Source organism: Vespula pensylvanica, chromosome 4 (genome assembly GCF_014466175.1).
Source record: "Vespula pensylvanica isolate Volc-1 chromosome 4, ASM1446617v1, whole genome shotgun sequence".
Taxonomy (NCBI): Eukaryota; Metazoa; Arthropoda; class Insecta; order Hymenoptera; family Vespidae; genus Vespula; species Vespula pensylvanica.
The window spans coordinates 7,069,500-7,086,544 of record NC_057688.1 but is presented as its reverse complement, the minus strand read 5'-3'; the positions used below and the strand labels follow the sequence as shown (position 1 = coordinate 7,086,544).

The 17,045-nt window shown below is 33.2% G+C and overlaps 1 protein-coding gene across 1 annotated transcript in view; it reads left to right on the top strand.

Annotated features, from left to right (window-relative positions):
* The window catches only part of LOC122628429 (division abnormally delayed protein), a 104,361-nt gene that overhangs the window by 69,240 nt on the left and 18,076 nt on the right, over window positions 1-17,045 (top strand). Inside the window, exon 5 of the mRNA XM_043810731.1 lies at window positions 12,192-12,484. Coding sequence (XP_043666666.1) covers window positions 12,192-12,484 — 293 coding nt within the window. The remainder of the gene's footprint in view (window positions 1-12,191; window positions 12,485-17,045) is intronic.

The following is a 17,045-nucleotide window of genomic DNA, read 5'->3' as shown; positions in this document are numbered from 1 at the left end:
CTCCTCCTCCTCCTCCTCCTCCTTCTTCTTCTCCTCATTCTCATCCTCATCCTCCTCTTTCTCTTTTCTCAGCACCAATCGAGAGCGCCCGACCATGTAACATAGTCAGTCCGACTACGTACTTACGAATGCCTATTACCGCGATTCTCGATAATCCGTCGATGAATTCGTGAGTGGTTCTTCTTTTCCAATCTACTACTCTGCCTCTACCGATCTCCTCCCCCTTCATCCATCTTCCCACGTGACTTTTCCCTCCTTACGATAAAGCCCAAGTATTAGCTTAATTCGACGAACGAGAGTTCTCTTTATGGCGGCGCGTTATTGCCATCGGGTGTGTTGTAAGTACCTACGTACGTAGTTACATACGTAGAGTACATACGTACTGTATGTATGATACGTGTATGTGCGTATGTACGTACGTACGTATATACAACGAGGACGTACTCGTACGTATCAACGTGACTTTACGAGTAGTTCCTTTACCCGCGCTTTCCCTCCTCTTCCTCCTCCCCCTCCCTCTCCTCCTTCTGCACCTCCTCCTCCTCCTCATCCCGCTCGACCAACCCCCTTCTACTTTTTCATCGTCATTAAACCTTAATGAAGCCGGTCCAACGACTACTTTCGACTGTTGGTCGCTGGTAGAAGCCTCGGATGAATATACCCCACTGTTGTATGTATGTATGTGCTTATGTACGTACGTATGTATTACTCCCGTTCAATGTCCGTGTATTCTGACTCCAACGAGATTTCGTAGCGCCATCTTGCGCGCTAAATTTCAAACGAGAACTTTTAGTTTATCGTCAAAGCTTTTTTATATTCCTTTTTCTTCTTTACTCTCTCTTTCTCTTTCCCTCTCTCGAAAGAGAGATATACACTGTGTTTATAAATGTATTTTCCTTTTTTTTTTTTTTTATTATTTTTTATTTTCTTTTTTCTATTTTTTTTTTTGTATTAATTAATTTATTTATTTATTTTTTACTTTATATTTCACGCAATACGGAAGCTTTTGAATATTATCGAAGAATTTCAAAATGGCTGACGGCCATAGCAAAAAATTCTTAGGGAATCGTTTGCCTCGATCGATTTCGGTTTTCGTCTTTCTCGCAAACTATTAATATCCGTGTTTGACAGTTTACTTAAAATTAGATCGGGACATCGATCTGCCGTCGTCGTCGGCGGCGACGCGCTGACAGCGGCGGCGGAGGCGGCACGTCCGACGTCAATCGTGCGTTAACAACCTCGTGTTACGATTTTCAACGTGACTGGGAAACGTAGGTATGTAGATATATTTGAAAGGTTACTTGAAAATGAAACGATGATATATACGTACATACGTAAATTTATACATATGTACTTACATATTAAACGGTAGTCATCGAATTCTGTGTTATACGTCAATTAATATCTGTACATGTACATATATACATTTATCTATCTATGATATCTATTTATAATACCTATATATATATATATATATCTTTACATACGTATGCATACTTACTCTGCGTGTGCACGTGTATGTGTATATATATATATATATATATATATATATATATATGTACACATACATTAAAATAAGTTTTAACGTACTAAGAATATATCCAACAAAAGTTTTAACAAATCTCGTATAAATGGTCAAATGGTCAAATTTCTACTCCCTATATTTAAATTCCGTAAATTCCTATGTACCAGTACGATCTAAGCAAATACATATGTGTATATACGTATTGTGAATAAAATAGTCTCGCAAATCGTCCCCGACAATATGTCTAAATATAGTCGAGTAATTCGGAGCGTGAGGTTAAACGAACGATCGACACTAACATATTTTTCTTTCTTTCCTTTTTTCTTCTTTTTCTTTTTTTTTTTTTTCAAGAGAGGCATTGACAAACAGTGGAACAAGCAGACAGTAAAACAGAGAAAGAAAGAGAGAGACAAAAAAACAAATAACAAATTTACACGTAGACTCGTCCTTTTTCCTTGCTTTTCTTCTCTCTTTCTCTCTCTCTCTCTCTCTCTCTCTCTCTCTCTCTCTCTCTCTCTCTCTCTCTCTCTCGCTCTCTCGATTCACCATTACGTCCGATAGACGTAAAGATGTTGGCTGATGATGCTCGAGCATGTATGACGTCATCATGGCTAAATTGTCTCTGAACTTTGAACTCGTGAGTAATCGGCCTGTCGTCGTCCCTCTCCTCACCTCTCTTTATCCAACCGCAAGATGGTTAGTGCTTCGCGAAGAGATACTTCTCTATTTTCTTTATTTTTCATTCTTTCTTTCTCTCTCCCTCTCAATCTCTCCTTTCTTTCTTTCTTTCTTTCTTTCTTTCTTTCTTTCATTTTCTTTTTTTTTTTTCGTGCGTTCGTTCATTCGTGCTTCGTCGAGCAACGACTCATCGAAACTTGGCACCTCTAGCTTATCGGTTCCCTTCTCACTTTACTTTCGCGAACACGTTCAAGTGTGCTGCTGAAGGATATCAAGTTCTATATCATCTACCTACTCGCGAATACTAATCTTTTTTTTCCCTTTTTCATCTTCTTTCTTTTTTGATTTTTATTTTATTCTTTTACTTTTTTTTCTTCTTGTTTCTTTTTTATTCTTTCATTTATTGATTTAATTATTTTGATTAATATTTAATTTAGTTTAGATCAACGTTCGAAATGTATGTCGGAGTTGATATTAAAAATATCATCGTTTAGATTTAATAAATTCATATTACGATATTTAGATTTTAAATTTACGATATTAAATTTGAATTGATCGATTATAACGACTGCTCTCTTTTTTTCTTTTTTTTTTTCTTTTTTTGTCCGTTCTGTTTCTTCTTTTTTTTTTTTTTTTTTTTTTGAAATCGTTTTCATGGGGATAAGAATTTTTAATATAAATTTCATAAATTTCCTCGCGCATGTTTTTCACTCGCACGAAAGCGTACATTTTCTCTCTCTCTCTCTCTCTCTCTCTCTCCCTTCCTCTCTCTTTTTTTCTCTTTCTCTCTCTTATAATTAAATTAAAACCTTTTAGACATTGAAATATATTCAAAACTTCCCGTTAAAATAATCCGACGTACTAACAAACAATTGCTAATTATAATAATCGAATATTAAATGATTAATTACTAACGACCTATTATCAATGATTAATTATAATAATCGTTATTAAACATCGACTTTACGGAAAATTGTATATCACAATTAATAACACGAAATAATATCGTTCGCGTGAAAATAGAGAGAAGCATATAAGTACTTATACGCTTGACCGATCTTTCGACGATCTGCTAAAATTGTATTACGTATGAAAATCACGCGAAAACATCGTGTCAAGATATTTATGAGAAAAACTCCAACGAATATTTCGATATTTTCGGTCTTTTTAATGGCTTTTTGTTGACGGCCGACGTCAATATCAGCTATTTTCCATTTCATGACTATCGAGGTTAACAAAAAAAAATATAATAATAATAAAAAAAGGAAGAAAAAAAAAAGAAACAAAAATCGTTACCAACATCACCGTTAATTATTATACTCGTTAATTTTCAATAAAAGAAATGTCGCTTATTGAAACATTAACATTGTTTCGATAAAAGTTGCACAAATATAGCATATATATATATATATTTCTTTTTTTTTTCAAAAATATAAAAATAGAATATTGGCAGGGATCCGTTTAGTAACCGAACGGATTTAGCTTTTAAGCTAAGCCCGAGATGCTTACGAATTAATGTAAATAATGTTTTTTCCTCTTTGTTAATATTACGATAAATCGATTATGTATACACGTTAACACGACATAGATTTTTTCCTATCGATTATAGATGCAAATATATGAGGTGAGAAATATGCCGGGCAAAAATTCGATCATACGTGTACTAGCAAATATAGAAAAAAAAAAAAAAAAAAAAAGAAAGAAAGAAAGATAATCATTTTTATTTATAGAACATAATCCAGAAACAGCAATTTATTTATAACAAATTCATAATAATTCGTTGAAAGTTCGAACGTTAATAAGAATTATATTCGTTGATCGTAACGCAATTTTTTTTTTTTCTTTTTTTTTTATGTACGTGTACTATTTTTGTTTCTTTTTTTTTTTCTTCTTAACTCAAATTTAGCCAGACTTAATCCTCCTAGTCGATAAAAGAGAATGCATAAAAGAGAAAGAGAAAGAAAGAGAGAGAGAGAGAGAATTCAGTGGTAGTATCGTGACACGATGACACACGAGCTTTACATTCGACTAGACGAGTAGGGATATAATCTGTAGTTCCTGCTTAAGCGACAAGCGCTTTTGTACAGTCTAGGTACCGGTATTCAAATCTACCCCACCCTTCTCCACCTCCAACCCCTCTCGCCTCGGCTCTCAGTCCTGTAGTCTCCCCCTCAGTCCCTGTTTCCCTCACCACCAACTCCGTCTCTTTCGTTTCCGAGACTGTTTCATACCTGCACAAATCAAATGGGCTTAGACAACGTCACGTTGATAAATGAGAGATTCGAATATGAGCCGGCCGCGGATAAAACGGACAAATTAGTCTTTACTAATGCTCACGGTACGTAACGTAACGTAACGTAACGTAACGTAACGTAATGTAATATAATGTAACGTAATGTAACGTAACGTTCAGCCCCGAAAATTTCACGTCGCGCATCATGAAAGATGACCATAGAAAGGATTAATCAAATCACTGCTTGAATTTTCTTCTTTTCTCTTTCGAACTAATTGTTACTTGTTCTTGATGATAATAACGATATTTCGATAAAAATAATATTACCAACAACTCGTTCGTTTTTAATAAATGATGTAATAGAAAGAAGAAAGAAAGAGAAATAGAAAAGTACAAGTTTAGTGGGTGTTCAAAATAATACAAAATTCATATCATTTCTTTCTAACATGTGCGATCTCGTAACTCGTACTTAGAGGACTAATTGTTTGTTCTGCGTGAAAAAGAAATTAAATTAAAAAAAAAATCAGATGGAATAGTAAATAATAAATAAGAAAGCAAGTATACGTTAATATTTAGAAAAAAAGAAAAGAAAAAGGTAAAAGACAATAAAATGCGATCTACTTAAATTAAATGTTTCTAACGAGTGCAATTTTGTTGCGCAGAAAAACAAATCCGTCAAAACGTTCTCTCCATCGAAACGAATAAAAAAAAAAAATAAAAAAAAAAAAAAGAAAGAAAATAAACCAAAGTCCGTTCGAAATAATGAATAGAATACGATGCGAGAAAAAAAAACGTATTCTGGAATGTACGAAAAAAAAAAAACAGACAAAAAGAACGACAAAAAGAAGGAAAAGAACATAAAAAAAAAAAAAAGAAGAAAATTCGATTGAAATTTAGTTCCGAGCGAATGCAAATATCGGAAAGACGAGGTTACAGCAAATGCATTTTAACGTGACTCGAGAAGACAATACGATTGGAAGGAGTCGGTAGCGCGAGGATCCTTCGGACAAACGCCAGCCAGTCAAAGAGACAAACGGAGAGAGTGAAAAAGGGAGAGTGAGAGAAACAGAGAGAGAGAGAGAGAGAGATAAAGAATCCTTCCGTCGAATATAAAGTACCAGCTTGCGCGTTGGAAGCTCTTCCTACGACAAACGGACAGCTGTCCAACGACGAAACGGACATCCTATGCAAATCGTCCTGTATTATGGCTAACATCGACTCCTACGAAAAATAGATACCAAGAAGCTATTTTCTCTTTCTATTTCTCTTTGTCAACATTAAATATATAAAGATACTTTTTCTCTTTCTTTTTCTATTTGCTAAAGTCTTTCTCTCTCTACTTTGTAGATACGTAATGGAAAATATACAATGTTTTTTTTTTTTTTATTAGGTCGATTTATTTTAAAAAGAACAGTTCTTACTAATTTTAATGTGATATTTTTCATCAAAGATCTATTCGAGAATTTATTAAAAAAATATATATATCTATGTATCTATGTATGTATGTTTAATTAAAAATTTGTCTCTCTCTCTCTCTCTCTCTCTCTCTCTCTCTCTCTCTCTCTCTCTCTCTCTCTCTTTCTCTATTTTTTTTTTATATAACGTAAATACAAATACCTAGTTGATCGATTTTAAAAGAAGAACTCTTAGTAAAAAATATTATACGATATCGATAATGATATTTATTTTGACACAATATCATTCATTGAAAACTCTTTCGAAAACCTACTAATAAAGTAAACAACTTTTTTCCAAGAAATACATACATATAAAATAAATAAACGAACTTAGAAAACATCTTGAAGAAAAAGGATCCGGAACGTAATTATTATAAATTAAATATTAGATCAACGTACTATTAAAAATATTTACAAAATTACGATGAAAATCTTATTATGATAAAAATCAGTTTGTACGAAAACATTCGAGAATCTCGTAAGAAAGATTTTCTTATTCCGTGTTCTTCGAGACGTAGTCTCGTAAACGAGAGAAGTAAAATGGAGGAAGAAGGGTGCATTGTGAGAGGTGAGGGGAAAAAGAGGAGAAGATGCAAGGGAAGGATGGTTTTCTCGTAAAATAAAGTTGTCTTTTCGTTTCGCAAACGAGACGACGATACCCTTGAGAGAAAGAGAGAGAAAAACAAAGAGAGAGAGAGAGAGAGAGAGTAGACATATTATGCGTTGGCATCCATCGGTACACTCAAGAGAAAGTATTTCGTATTATCTGCGATCTTAATAAACGCCTGGCACGTCATGCCATACGAATCCTTCAAATTCCAACTTTAATCCGCTTGACACGAGGAATTTGAGCAAGCGTAAAATGCGTCGAGTATGTTCCTCTTTCTCTCTCTCTCTCTCTCTCTCTCTCTCTCTCTCTCTCTCTCTCTCTCTGTCTGTCTGTCTTTTTCTTTTCTGCTTTCGTTTACCTCCAACAACTCCATGATATATGTGTATTTTTCGAAGGAATTGTACATGAAAATCTTTTCCCTTCGCGTCACGTCCCTCGTAATAATCCGTGGATTTTTCCTCATTCGTCGTACCCTCGTTTCTTGTCTCACCGCAAAGGGGAAAAATGAAAATAAAAAAAAAAAAAAAAGAAAATAAGGGAAACAGATTGCCAGATCACGATTCAGACATTTTTATCGAATCGTTGTAAACGTTTTAAAGATTGTTAAGGAATTATCGGATATGTTAAATTGATCGATCATGCGAACGACGTTGGAAAGTTTTATATATATTTCTATATAAATTTGTTCCATAGGAAAAAGGAGAAAAAAAACGAGCGAACGAATATTACATTATGCAGAGGGTGGGCCCAAAGTTCTCACGAAGATTATTAAATATCTATTATATTACTCTCTTTCTCGTGACGTTTTTCGATTTAATTTTCCTTTTTTTTCTCTCTTTTTTTAAATTCTAAACTTGTGTAATTATATAGGGATGTTTTTTTACAATCTGAAAAAAAAACATTAGCTTTAAAAGTCTCGAAAAGAAGAGGAACAAACGATCTTTTTTATATCACTTAACAACTTTTATTTTTTTTATCTATACCGGTGTTGTTCTCAACTGGTCATATTTTAAAATATAAACGGTTGTAATATCTAGTGAACAAATCTCAGATAAAAATTTTTTATATTCTCGATAAAAGAACTATACAAAGGTTCGTCTGCGTTATATCGTGGAGATCGAAGAAGGAAGTTCGGTCTTTTCGCTGAATCGACACGACCACCGACGCGATATTTCCGTTTCTCGATGACTCACCTGTCGAGAATAAAAAAAAAAAGAAAAGAAAAACCAGAGAAGGATAAAAAGAGCTAGAAAACGAGAGAGAGAGAGAGAGAGAGAGAGAGAGAATGTTGGGTGGCAAAACTAAAATCAAAAAAAACAAAAAGAAGAAAAGAAAAAGAAATAGAAAAGAAAGAAAAAAAAAGAGGAAAAAAAGAAAAGGAACACTCTTCTCGTATTACTCGAGACATAAGATTTCCTTTCGATATCCAGCCGTTAATAAACGAATAAGGGGAAAAGGTGAAATCGAGTCACCCCTCGAACTCGTTCACCCCCATCGATAGTTATCGATATCGTGCTATCTCGAGACATCGACACTAGACTCACATCGCCGGTGGGTTAACCCCTTGTAAGTTCTCCAATCTTTTTTTTCTCTTTTTTTTTTTGGTCTTTCTTTCTTTTTTTTTTCTTTTTTACTTTATTTTTTTCCTCCCTCTCTCTCTCTTTTTTTTTCACGATTTATATGTACGTACGTGCGTGCATACGTGCGTGCGTGCGTACGTGCGTGGGTGCATGGGTGGGTGCGTATGTTTTGTTTTGCGAAAAAATAAAGAGAGAAAAAGAGAAACAGAGAGAGAGAGAGAGAGAGATACCACACGATTCGTCTACGTATATCGATCCTATTCTCTCTCTTTCTCTGTCTCTTTTACATATACACACACATAATATACACATACACCCTTACTCATTCTCTGTCTCTGTCTCTGTCTCTGTCTCTGTCTCTCGTTCTATACTCTTCGCCCTCCTACATGACCGTGAAAGCTATAACCCCTCCCCCTCTCGCGCTACCCCACCTTGAATTCGCGATTTTACTTTCTCTCCTCGTGGACGTAGACGGCTCGAGAGATTCATGCGCCCGATAAGAGGGAGCGAAAGAGAGAGTGAGAGAGATAAAGAGAGATACAGAGAGATATGGAGAGAGAAAGAGAAAGAAGCACCCTCTCGTTATTATCTCGATAATAGGCCTTGTCGCGAGCCACGTCCGGATAACACGGTAGCAATTTCACGATATTACGTTGTCGATAGATGAGACTCATCCTAAACTGAAAGTGCAAATACACTCGCTATAGCATAATATCATGGATTTATTTTTTTCTGACATTTTCAGCAACAATTTTTTATCGAGTATCAAAAAAGAAAAAGAGAGAAAAATAACAAAAAGAATATATATATATATATATGAGTTTCATAGATCGTTATATCTCCATTTATGTTTTCATGTTTTTACAAAAATTCGCGACATATTATTGACGTTTAAATGATTAATTTGATTTAGAATGACGACTTTTAACGACCTAAATGGTCGATCACGTTCAAACGATTTTTTTGAAAGATCATCGACATTTTGAATTATTTATCGAAGACGACGTATCGCAATAGATCCTTTTTTCAATCTCATAAAAATATTTGAATCTTTTTCTTTTTTTTTTTTTCCTTTTTCTTTTTTTGTCAAGAAGTATACAAGTACTTACATATGCATATCTATTCAAAGTAGTATCAAGTAAATAAGATTATGCGACGAAAAAGTTATTAGATCGAGGATTTGAGGAAGCTACGAAAGTTCCTAAAGGATTTTAAATTTCAATTACTCGAGAATCTTTCGACGATCTTCTTAAGTTTCGCGAATTATTAGGCTCACAAGCCAAGCTTATAGTTTTATAATTTAATAAATAAAAGAAAAACCAATCAATGGATTAAAATCATCGAGGATAGAATAATCGATTTTTCGAAATAACCTAGCAACTTTTGGTTAATCCTGTATTTACTCGAATCGCGAACATTTCAATATTGACTTCTATGGAAAATAGGCGTCAATTTCGGTCGTTAGTTTCTCTCTATAAATCCCCTTCGATCGACAATGCATCGATACACGTATGTATTTACTTGATAAATATTTACAAATGAAATTAAACCATCTGAATCCCAAAAGTCACATAATTAGATATACGCGCACAAACATACATACATATATACCTATGTATTGCTTCAATTTTATTTTATTCATTCATTCGTTCGTTCGTTCGTTCATTCATTTATTTATTTTACAAATACAATTAATCGTTAGTTCACATATTCCAAGGTTGATGTTTGCAATACGTAATTTCCACGTTACGCAATTGTGTTTATTTATTTATTTATTGTTTTGTTGTTATTGTATAAGCTGTCAAGGGTGAGAAATTAAAAAATCGCGAAAGATTAAAGTGACATTTTTTAAATGTTTACCAAGATGAGAACAAAGTAGCGATAATAAATCAAGAATGTTTCTCACGTGTTAATCGTCCATCGGCTTTAGAAAAAAAAATCGCCCACGATAAATTGATTCGGGGAAGGAGGAGAGAGAAACAAAAAAGGGAACTAAAAAAAAAAAAGAAGCAGAAGAAGGACACGTCATTCACGCTCGAAAATGGTCACGATGGTCACACTTTTATAATAAAACGTCCGTCAAAGCGTTTACGTATTACGAATAGAGAATATTTCGACGTAATAGAAACGACCGTAAGAAAGAAAAAAAAAAATAAGAAGACAAAAATTAAAAAAAAATTATATGTAATTAATTATCTCCCTTGGTTTAAGACAAAGTAATTCGTTATACTTTAAATTAACTCGTTATAAACTTTTTCCTTTTTTTTTTTCTTTTTCCTTTTTTTTTTTTTTTTCTTTTAATGACTCTAATATACTCAGCGTTTTGCTTCGCGAATGGAAGCTTTGAAATAGAGAGAGAGAGAATGAGAGAGAGAGAGAGAGAGAGAGAGAGAGAGAGAGAAAGAGAGAAAGAGAGAGAGAAACGTGCGAATGAGTGAGATAGTTAGAGAGGTTAGAGAGGATAGACAGAGATACAAGCTTGTTAAAACGTAATTTGAGTTTCAGCTTCCTAATCGCTTTTGACCGAAGCGAGTTTAACCGCTCGTAAGCGGAGGCTAAGGCTGCGAAATTGATAACGGAAATCTCACTGGGCGTATGCAAACGTTGAAAGAGAGAGAATATTCGTTATTAGCCATTAAGATGCGAAAGAGACTGTCGAAATCGGTAGGAACGTATACATATGTAATAACTATATATATATATATATATATATATATATATATATATATATATATACAACTATCTACAGGATGCGACAAAAGTTCTTAAACGTTTCGATAAGTCTCTAGCTGAGACCCGAAAGTTTTCTCAAGAGTTATTTTTACAAATCCGATTATATTATACTTTAATGAGACTTTTTAAAATAATTGTTCTTTTTTTATTTTTGTATATTTTATTTTTTATTCAGATCGTAATATTATAAGACGATGTATACAAGTTTAAAGAGTTTTAAAAGAGTATAGATATCTTTTATTCGTTTATTAAATTTTTAAAATTACTTTTGGGATTTCTGGCCCGTCTAGTATACATGTATATATTTGTCTCTCCCTCTCTCTCTCTCTCTCTCTCTCTCTCTCTCTCTCTCTCTCTCTCTCTCTTTCTATACGTATATATGTGTTTGAAAATACGTATGTCGTCGTAATATCATACGTTCTACCAATTAAAAGATAATCTTCTAATCTTGCGTAGTTCGAGAGACACGGAGGCGGAACCAGCTTATATTATCGTTGTAGTCGTCCGTTTATTCATAGAGGAGAACGGGTCAAGGGTATAATCCGTCTCCTCCTTATTCGTCCTCCCTCGAGAGCCGAAGGTTAAACGAAAAGCGAGTACTATGACAGAACAGGAGAGAAAGAGAGATAAATAGAAAGATGAAGAAAGACGAGGAACGGCATTTACACGCCCACGCGTATCATCTTAATTACTCCATATGCCCCCTCAGAACGGTTTTACGTTCAACTTTTCTTTCTTTAATTCTTCTATTTAAACTTCATAATGCTAAAGTTGCAAGAATCCTCGTATATACACACACGCGCAAGCGTTTATACTAACATTATTTAAATAATCGAGCCTCCTCGTGAAATGTTAAGTCGAACTTAAAATTTTTGATTTTGTTTTCATTTTTGTCTATTATATGTGTTTATGTATATATACGTTTGTTATGTGTATATATACATATATATGTTTACTATATATGACAGATTATATTTGTATTACATTTATTATATATGACAAAAAAGATATATATAAATATAATATGTCGAAAATAATTTCAATGTAGATATAGTTTGTATATAAATATTTCATATGCATATATATATATATATAAAATATCAAATATTAGATACATAAATACCAAAGAAAAATTCTAACAAATTATAAATATTATAATTTATTAAAAGATGCATAAGAATCAAAAAGTTCTTTAAGAATCTTCGTTTTAATTGATTGATTCATCAAAATTTCTATCAACTTCTTATACGACTATTATTGAAGCTTCAAATGAAATTTAAATATATTTAATCATTTTTGAAAATAATTAATTAATATTATATTATATCTTTTTTCTTTTCTTTTTTAACTCAAAAAAGTTATTTTATTTTTACAGGTACGGAAATTGTGCGGTCGTTCGGACGTCGAATCGCCATCGTCTGAAATCAGTGGAATAACCGAAGATACGGTTGAAAGGTCATCGGAGGCCAGTCTTGAGATGCATGCAGCTGCACCGCCACCGTCATCGTCATCTACCACGCACAGAACACTTCCCACCAAGTTGCACACCCAATTGGGAAATTTCTTGGCCAGCGTGGCCAGATCTCGCACCTTCTATGGCACCCTAGCTGATACTATATGCGAGGAACATCCCGATAAACATTGCTGGAACGGTGAACGAGTTGGAGAGTGAGTAAAAACTTTTCAAAAATTTTTTTAGAAATTTTTTAGAAATTTTTCTATTCTCTCTTTCTTATCAAATATTAAATATCGTAATATCGTTTTATATTTTATTTTATTTTTTTATTTTTTTTTTTGTTTAATTAATTCTTTGCACTATATTATTTTAATAATTTGTTTGATGCTTCAATAGTTGATTTGATATTCTTTTTTTCATATCTATTTACTCGCGAAAATAATTGATATACATATCTAATTCTTTTTATTTTTCAACAAAATTGATATTTTCTCTCTCTCTCTCTCTCTCTCTCTCTCTCTCTCTCTCTCTCTCTCTCTCTCTCTCTCTCTCTCTCTACTAATCTTTTTTATTAAGCATATATAATGTATCTAATAAATATATACAATACACGGACTATAGAAACATAAGCACAATCAACTACACGCGCTATAAACGTTTATAAACATTTATAAACAATAACCTGAAAATTGTTCATGATCTAAATACGTTTCTCCTCACTTATTTCATTGTGTTTCACGTTCGTCGTCGCGCAGGTGCGATATTATTATGTCAACGAAATTATAGTCATCATCATTGTCGTAAGAACCGAACGTGAACGGTTGCAAGGAAAATGCAGGGAATTAATAATGAGAGAGAAATACATATTGGTCGACAATCGAGAGGAACGTTGTTGCAAGATGCACGTGTATATACATATATTTATCTATACATAACTGTATACACACCTATCTTTTTTATACATATTCATTTTGTCGTTCGATCGTCCGTTTCTTTATATTAGCCACAGACGTCGTCGATTCAATATAATGACAGCTGATCCTAAACGTGTGTAGAATTTAAAAAAAGAAAAAAAAGAAGGAGAGAGAAAAGAATATACTCTATGCTCTATGTAATCGTAAATTATATTCTCAACCATTTGTAATGTCTAAACTTTAAAGTCTATTTCAACTATCTTAAATCTATAAATCTAAAGTATAATAATTTTTATACTAATTTTGTATAATACAAAAAAATGTAGAATATAATTTTAAATAATATAATAATTATTCTTTAACACAAATTATACTATATAAGTTATATACTATATATAATTATCGTATATATACTTATATATACGATAATTTAAATTTTTATAGACTAAAGAAAAATTGTATTCTTGCAGAAGGTTAACGAATAGTTTACAATTATATAGTTATGACTATATTACCATAATTTCCTTTTTTTTTCTCTCTAAATATTTACCAATCAACCGATGAAAAAGAAAGTTTTATACAATTCGTCAATTAACTTCGTCCGTTAACGTTTCATCGTAAATACAAAGAGAAAGAGTACCGCTAGTCGAGAGACCATTATTTCAATATCAAAAGCGTGCAAATATGTTGTATTTATGAACGCACGGGTATAACAACCTCGAATATGGAGATTATAAATTAAAAAGAAAAAAAAACTGAAAGAGAGAGAGAGAGAGAGAGAGAGAGAGAGAGAGAGAGAGAGAGAGAGAGAGAGAGAAAGAAAACGATACGTGTATGTATATGTGTATATATATTATCGACGAAAAAGAGAGTTCAGTGACGTAGTACACGCGTTGGATGCAAAATTCGTAGATCAAAACGATGCATGTTAAAACGTAGACGAGAACAAAAGCCTGAGAACTCTCGCAGTGGAAAAAAAAAAGTATAACAAAGAATATACGACATACATGTGCATAGAGTAATAGCCAGAAGTTCCTGTATAAACCAAAAGTTCCTAAGGACTTTAGAGTTCTGTCATTTAAAAAGAAGAAAAAAAAACAAAGTGAAATTAAAAAATTTCGAAAGACTAATTTTTTTTTTTTTTTTTTTTTTTTTTTTTAATCTAAGCTTGTAATTTTACGATCCGGAGAAAGAAGAACAAAAAGAAAAAAAGAGCAAAAAGAAATTAGCCTGAGAAGTCTCGAAAAGGAGAGTAATTATAATTTTTAGAATCTAGGCTTGTGGTTGAACAATCTAAAAAAAAAAGGAAGGAAGAGAAGAAAAAAGTAATAAAAATTACTCTAAAAAAGTCTCGGGGAAAAAAGAGTAATTCTGATTTTTAAAATCCACGCTCGTAGTTTCGCAATCTGAATAAAAAAAAGAAAAGACAAGAAAAAAAAGGAAACACCACACAAAATTTAGTTTGAAATGTCTCGAGGGGGGTTGAAAAAGAAGAAAGCTAATATGCGACCTTTTAAAATCACTTGGAAATCCACAATCACAGTCGAAATCATAGCCGCCGTTTAACGTACAAGTGAGCACAAATGTTAGTACGTAGATAGTTCGTTCGAAATAAAATCTATCATGGATTAAATTATTTTCTGCGATGGTAGCACGATATGACGAGCTTATTTCACGAATGTTTATTTTTCTTGTTTTACAAGAAAAACCATGGAAGAAGGAGAAAATCTGTGTGTTGGAGAAAGAAAGAGGAAGAGTTTGAAACAGAAGGAAGAAGTTGGAATTAATCGTTATAGGTCGGTTGAGCCCAGGCTTTATATCGAAAGTTTTTTAGTTTTTCACGATAGAAAGCAACCATCCCCGGTTGGCTACGACCGACTTTCGCGTGTCGCAATTTCATCTTGTTCCTGTTAAACTTGTTGAAAACTTGCCGCACGTAGATAAATCACCAATAAAAACTCTCTAAAGTTTTCAAAGCTACACTCATTCCGATATTTACTTCCGATATATTTCGACGTTTTCCCTAATTATTCTTAATTACGCAACATTTCTCTTCTCCTCCCACGTACACACACACACACACACACAACAGACTCATTTTTCACTCCGTTACTATCTCCGATCCTATCTAAAGGATCTTTAGCGACATTTCTTAGTCTTTTTTTCACATCAAATATTTTAAGCAAACGTTCGAAACGTAGAGCAGCAAGGAACACAAAATGAAAGGAAGAAAAGGAACAAAGAAAAAAAAGAAAGAAGGAAAGAAGAAACATTTAGCAACGATATATCGGATGTGACTCAGGAGTCGAAGTTAAATATCGTAGAGAAGTATAAATAAAGTCAGCTAGCTCGCTCTATATGATGTTCGTGCGAGTATATAAAAATAAGACTGAGAGAGAGAGACAGAGAGAGAAGTATAACGAGGATGAAAATCGAAATGTGTCTGTGTCAGAAAGAGACAGAAAAAGAGAGGAAGAGAGAGAGAGAGAGAGAGAGAGAGGAAAAGAGAAAGAAAAACAGAAAAAAGAGGAGAGAAATAACGTCATCGTGCTCGCCATTTTGTATTTTTTTAACAGAGCGATACATCTTTTACGGTCACGAATTCGAATAATTAATTCTTTCAATGCAAAGACGTCGTATATAACACACATATCTACATAGATACATACGTACGTATTATGTACTTAAAAGAATATATACATATAAGTAGAGCGAGTGATACTGTTAGAACAGAGAAGAAATGTGTGTGCGGGTGTGTGTAGGTGTCTCTATCTCTCTTTCTTTCTCTCTCTCGTTGCGACATCGTGACCTCGTATCTTCCGAGAGGCGAAGCATTTGGCTACATTCGCGTAGCCGGATCGGTGCGACGTCGTGGCGCCCATTTCCTCTTCTTGCCAGACTCTTTGGCGGCTTGGCGTCCCACGGGCTACGTTCGACCTCTTCTCCCACTTCGCAAACAGACCAGACACACACACACACACATACATATATATATATATATATATGTGCACATACACACGCGTGCAGGCACACGCGTGCAAACTATCATCCGGCATTTGCTAGACACCAATTTACTTACTTATATTACGCTGTACTATGTATATATATATATATATATGCATGTGTCTAATGTGTGTGTGTGTGTGTGTATGTATATATATATATATATATATATATATATATATACTTACGTTCGCTCACAACAATCGAAAAGGTTGGCATAGAAAGGAAACGGGGTCACCTAATTAAATATGTGTCACATGTGACGCGTGTGATGTACTAATATAAATTTATAAGATGATTTCGTTTTTAATGACCCTCTCTGCGTGCTTGTGTGTATACGTGTGTATAACCTTATGCATCTTTTAAATCTTATTTTTAATTTTTCCATCGCTCAAAAATCTTCTCCGTTCGCTCACGATATTACGTAAATATTGTATAAATTATGTTCGGTGTTATTATAATTGTAGTTTAAAATATATTAGACTTTTTATATCTCTGAGCGATTATAATTATTCCTGTATTTTTCTTTTTTTTTTTTATCTTTCTTTCTTCTTCTTCTTTTGCTTCTTTTTTTTTTCTCTTTACGTATGTTCTTTACGTAAAAATATCATAGTACACGGCAAAATAGCAAGTATTACAATACTCGACTCATTTTCTTCTTTGTCTTTTTTTCTTTTTTTATTTAAATTCAGTAGGTAATTAAAACACTTCTCATTTCGCGCTTTCCTGTGTATCACTTTTAAATTATACTGTTATAAGTTGGAAATGCAAAAAGGAAGAATAAAAAAAAGAGAAAGAGAAAGATAGAGAGAAAGATCGAGATATAAAGGAATTGACGAATGTTTTCCATTTCTTT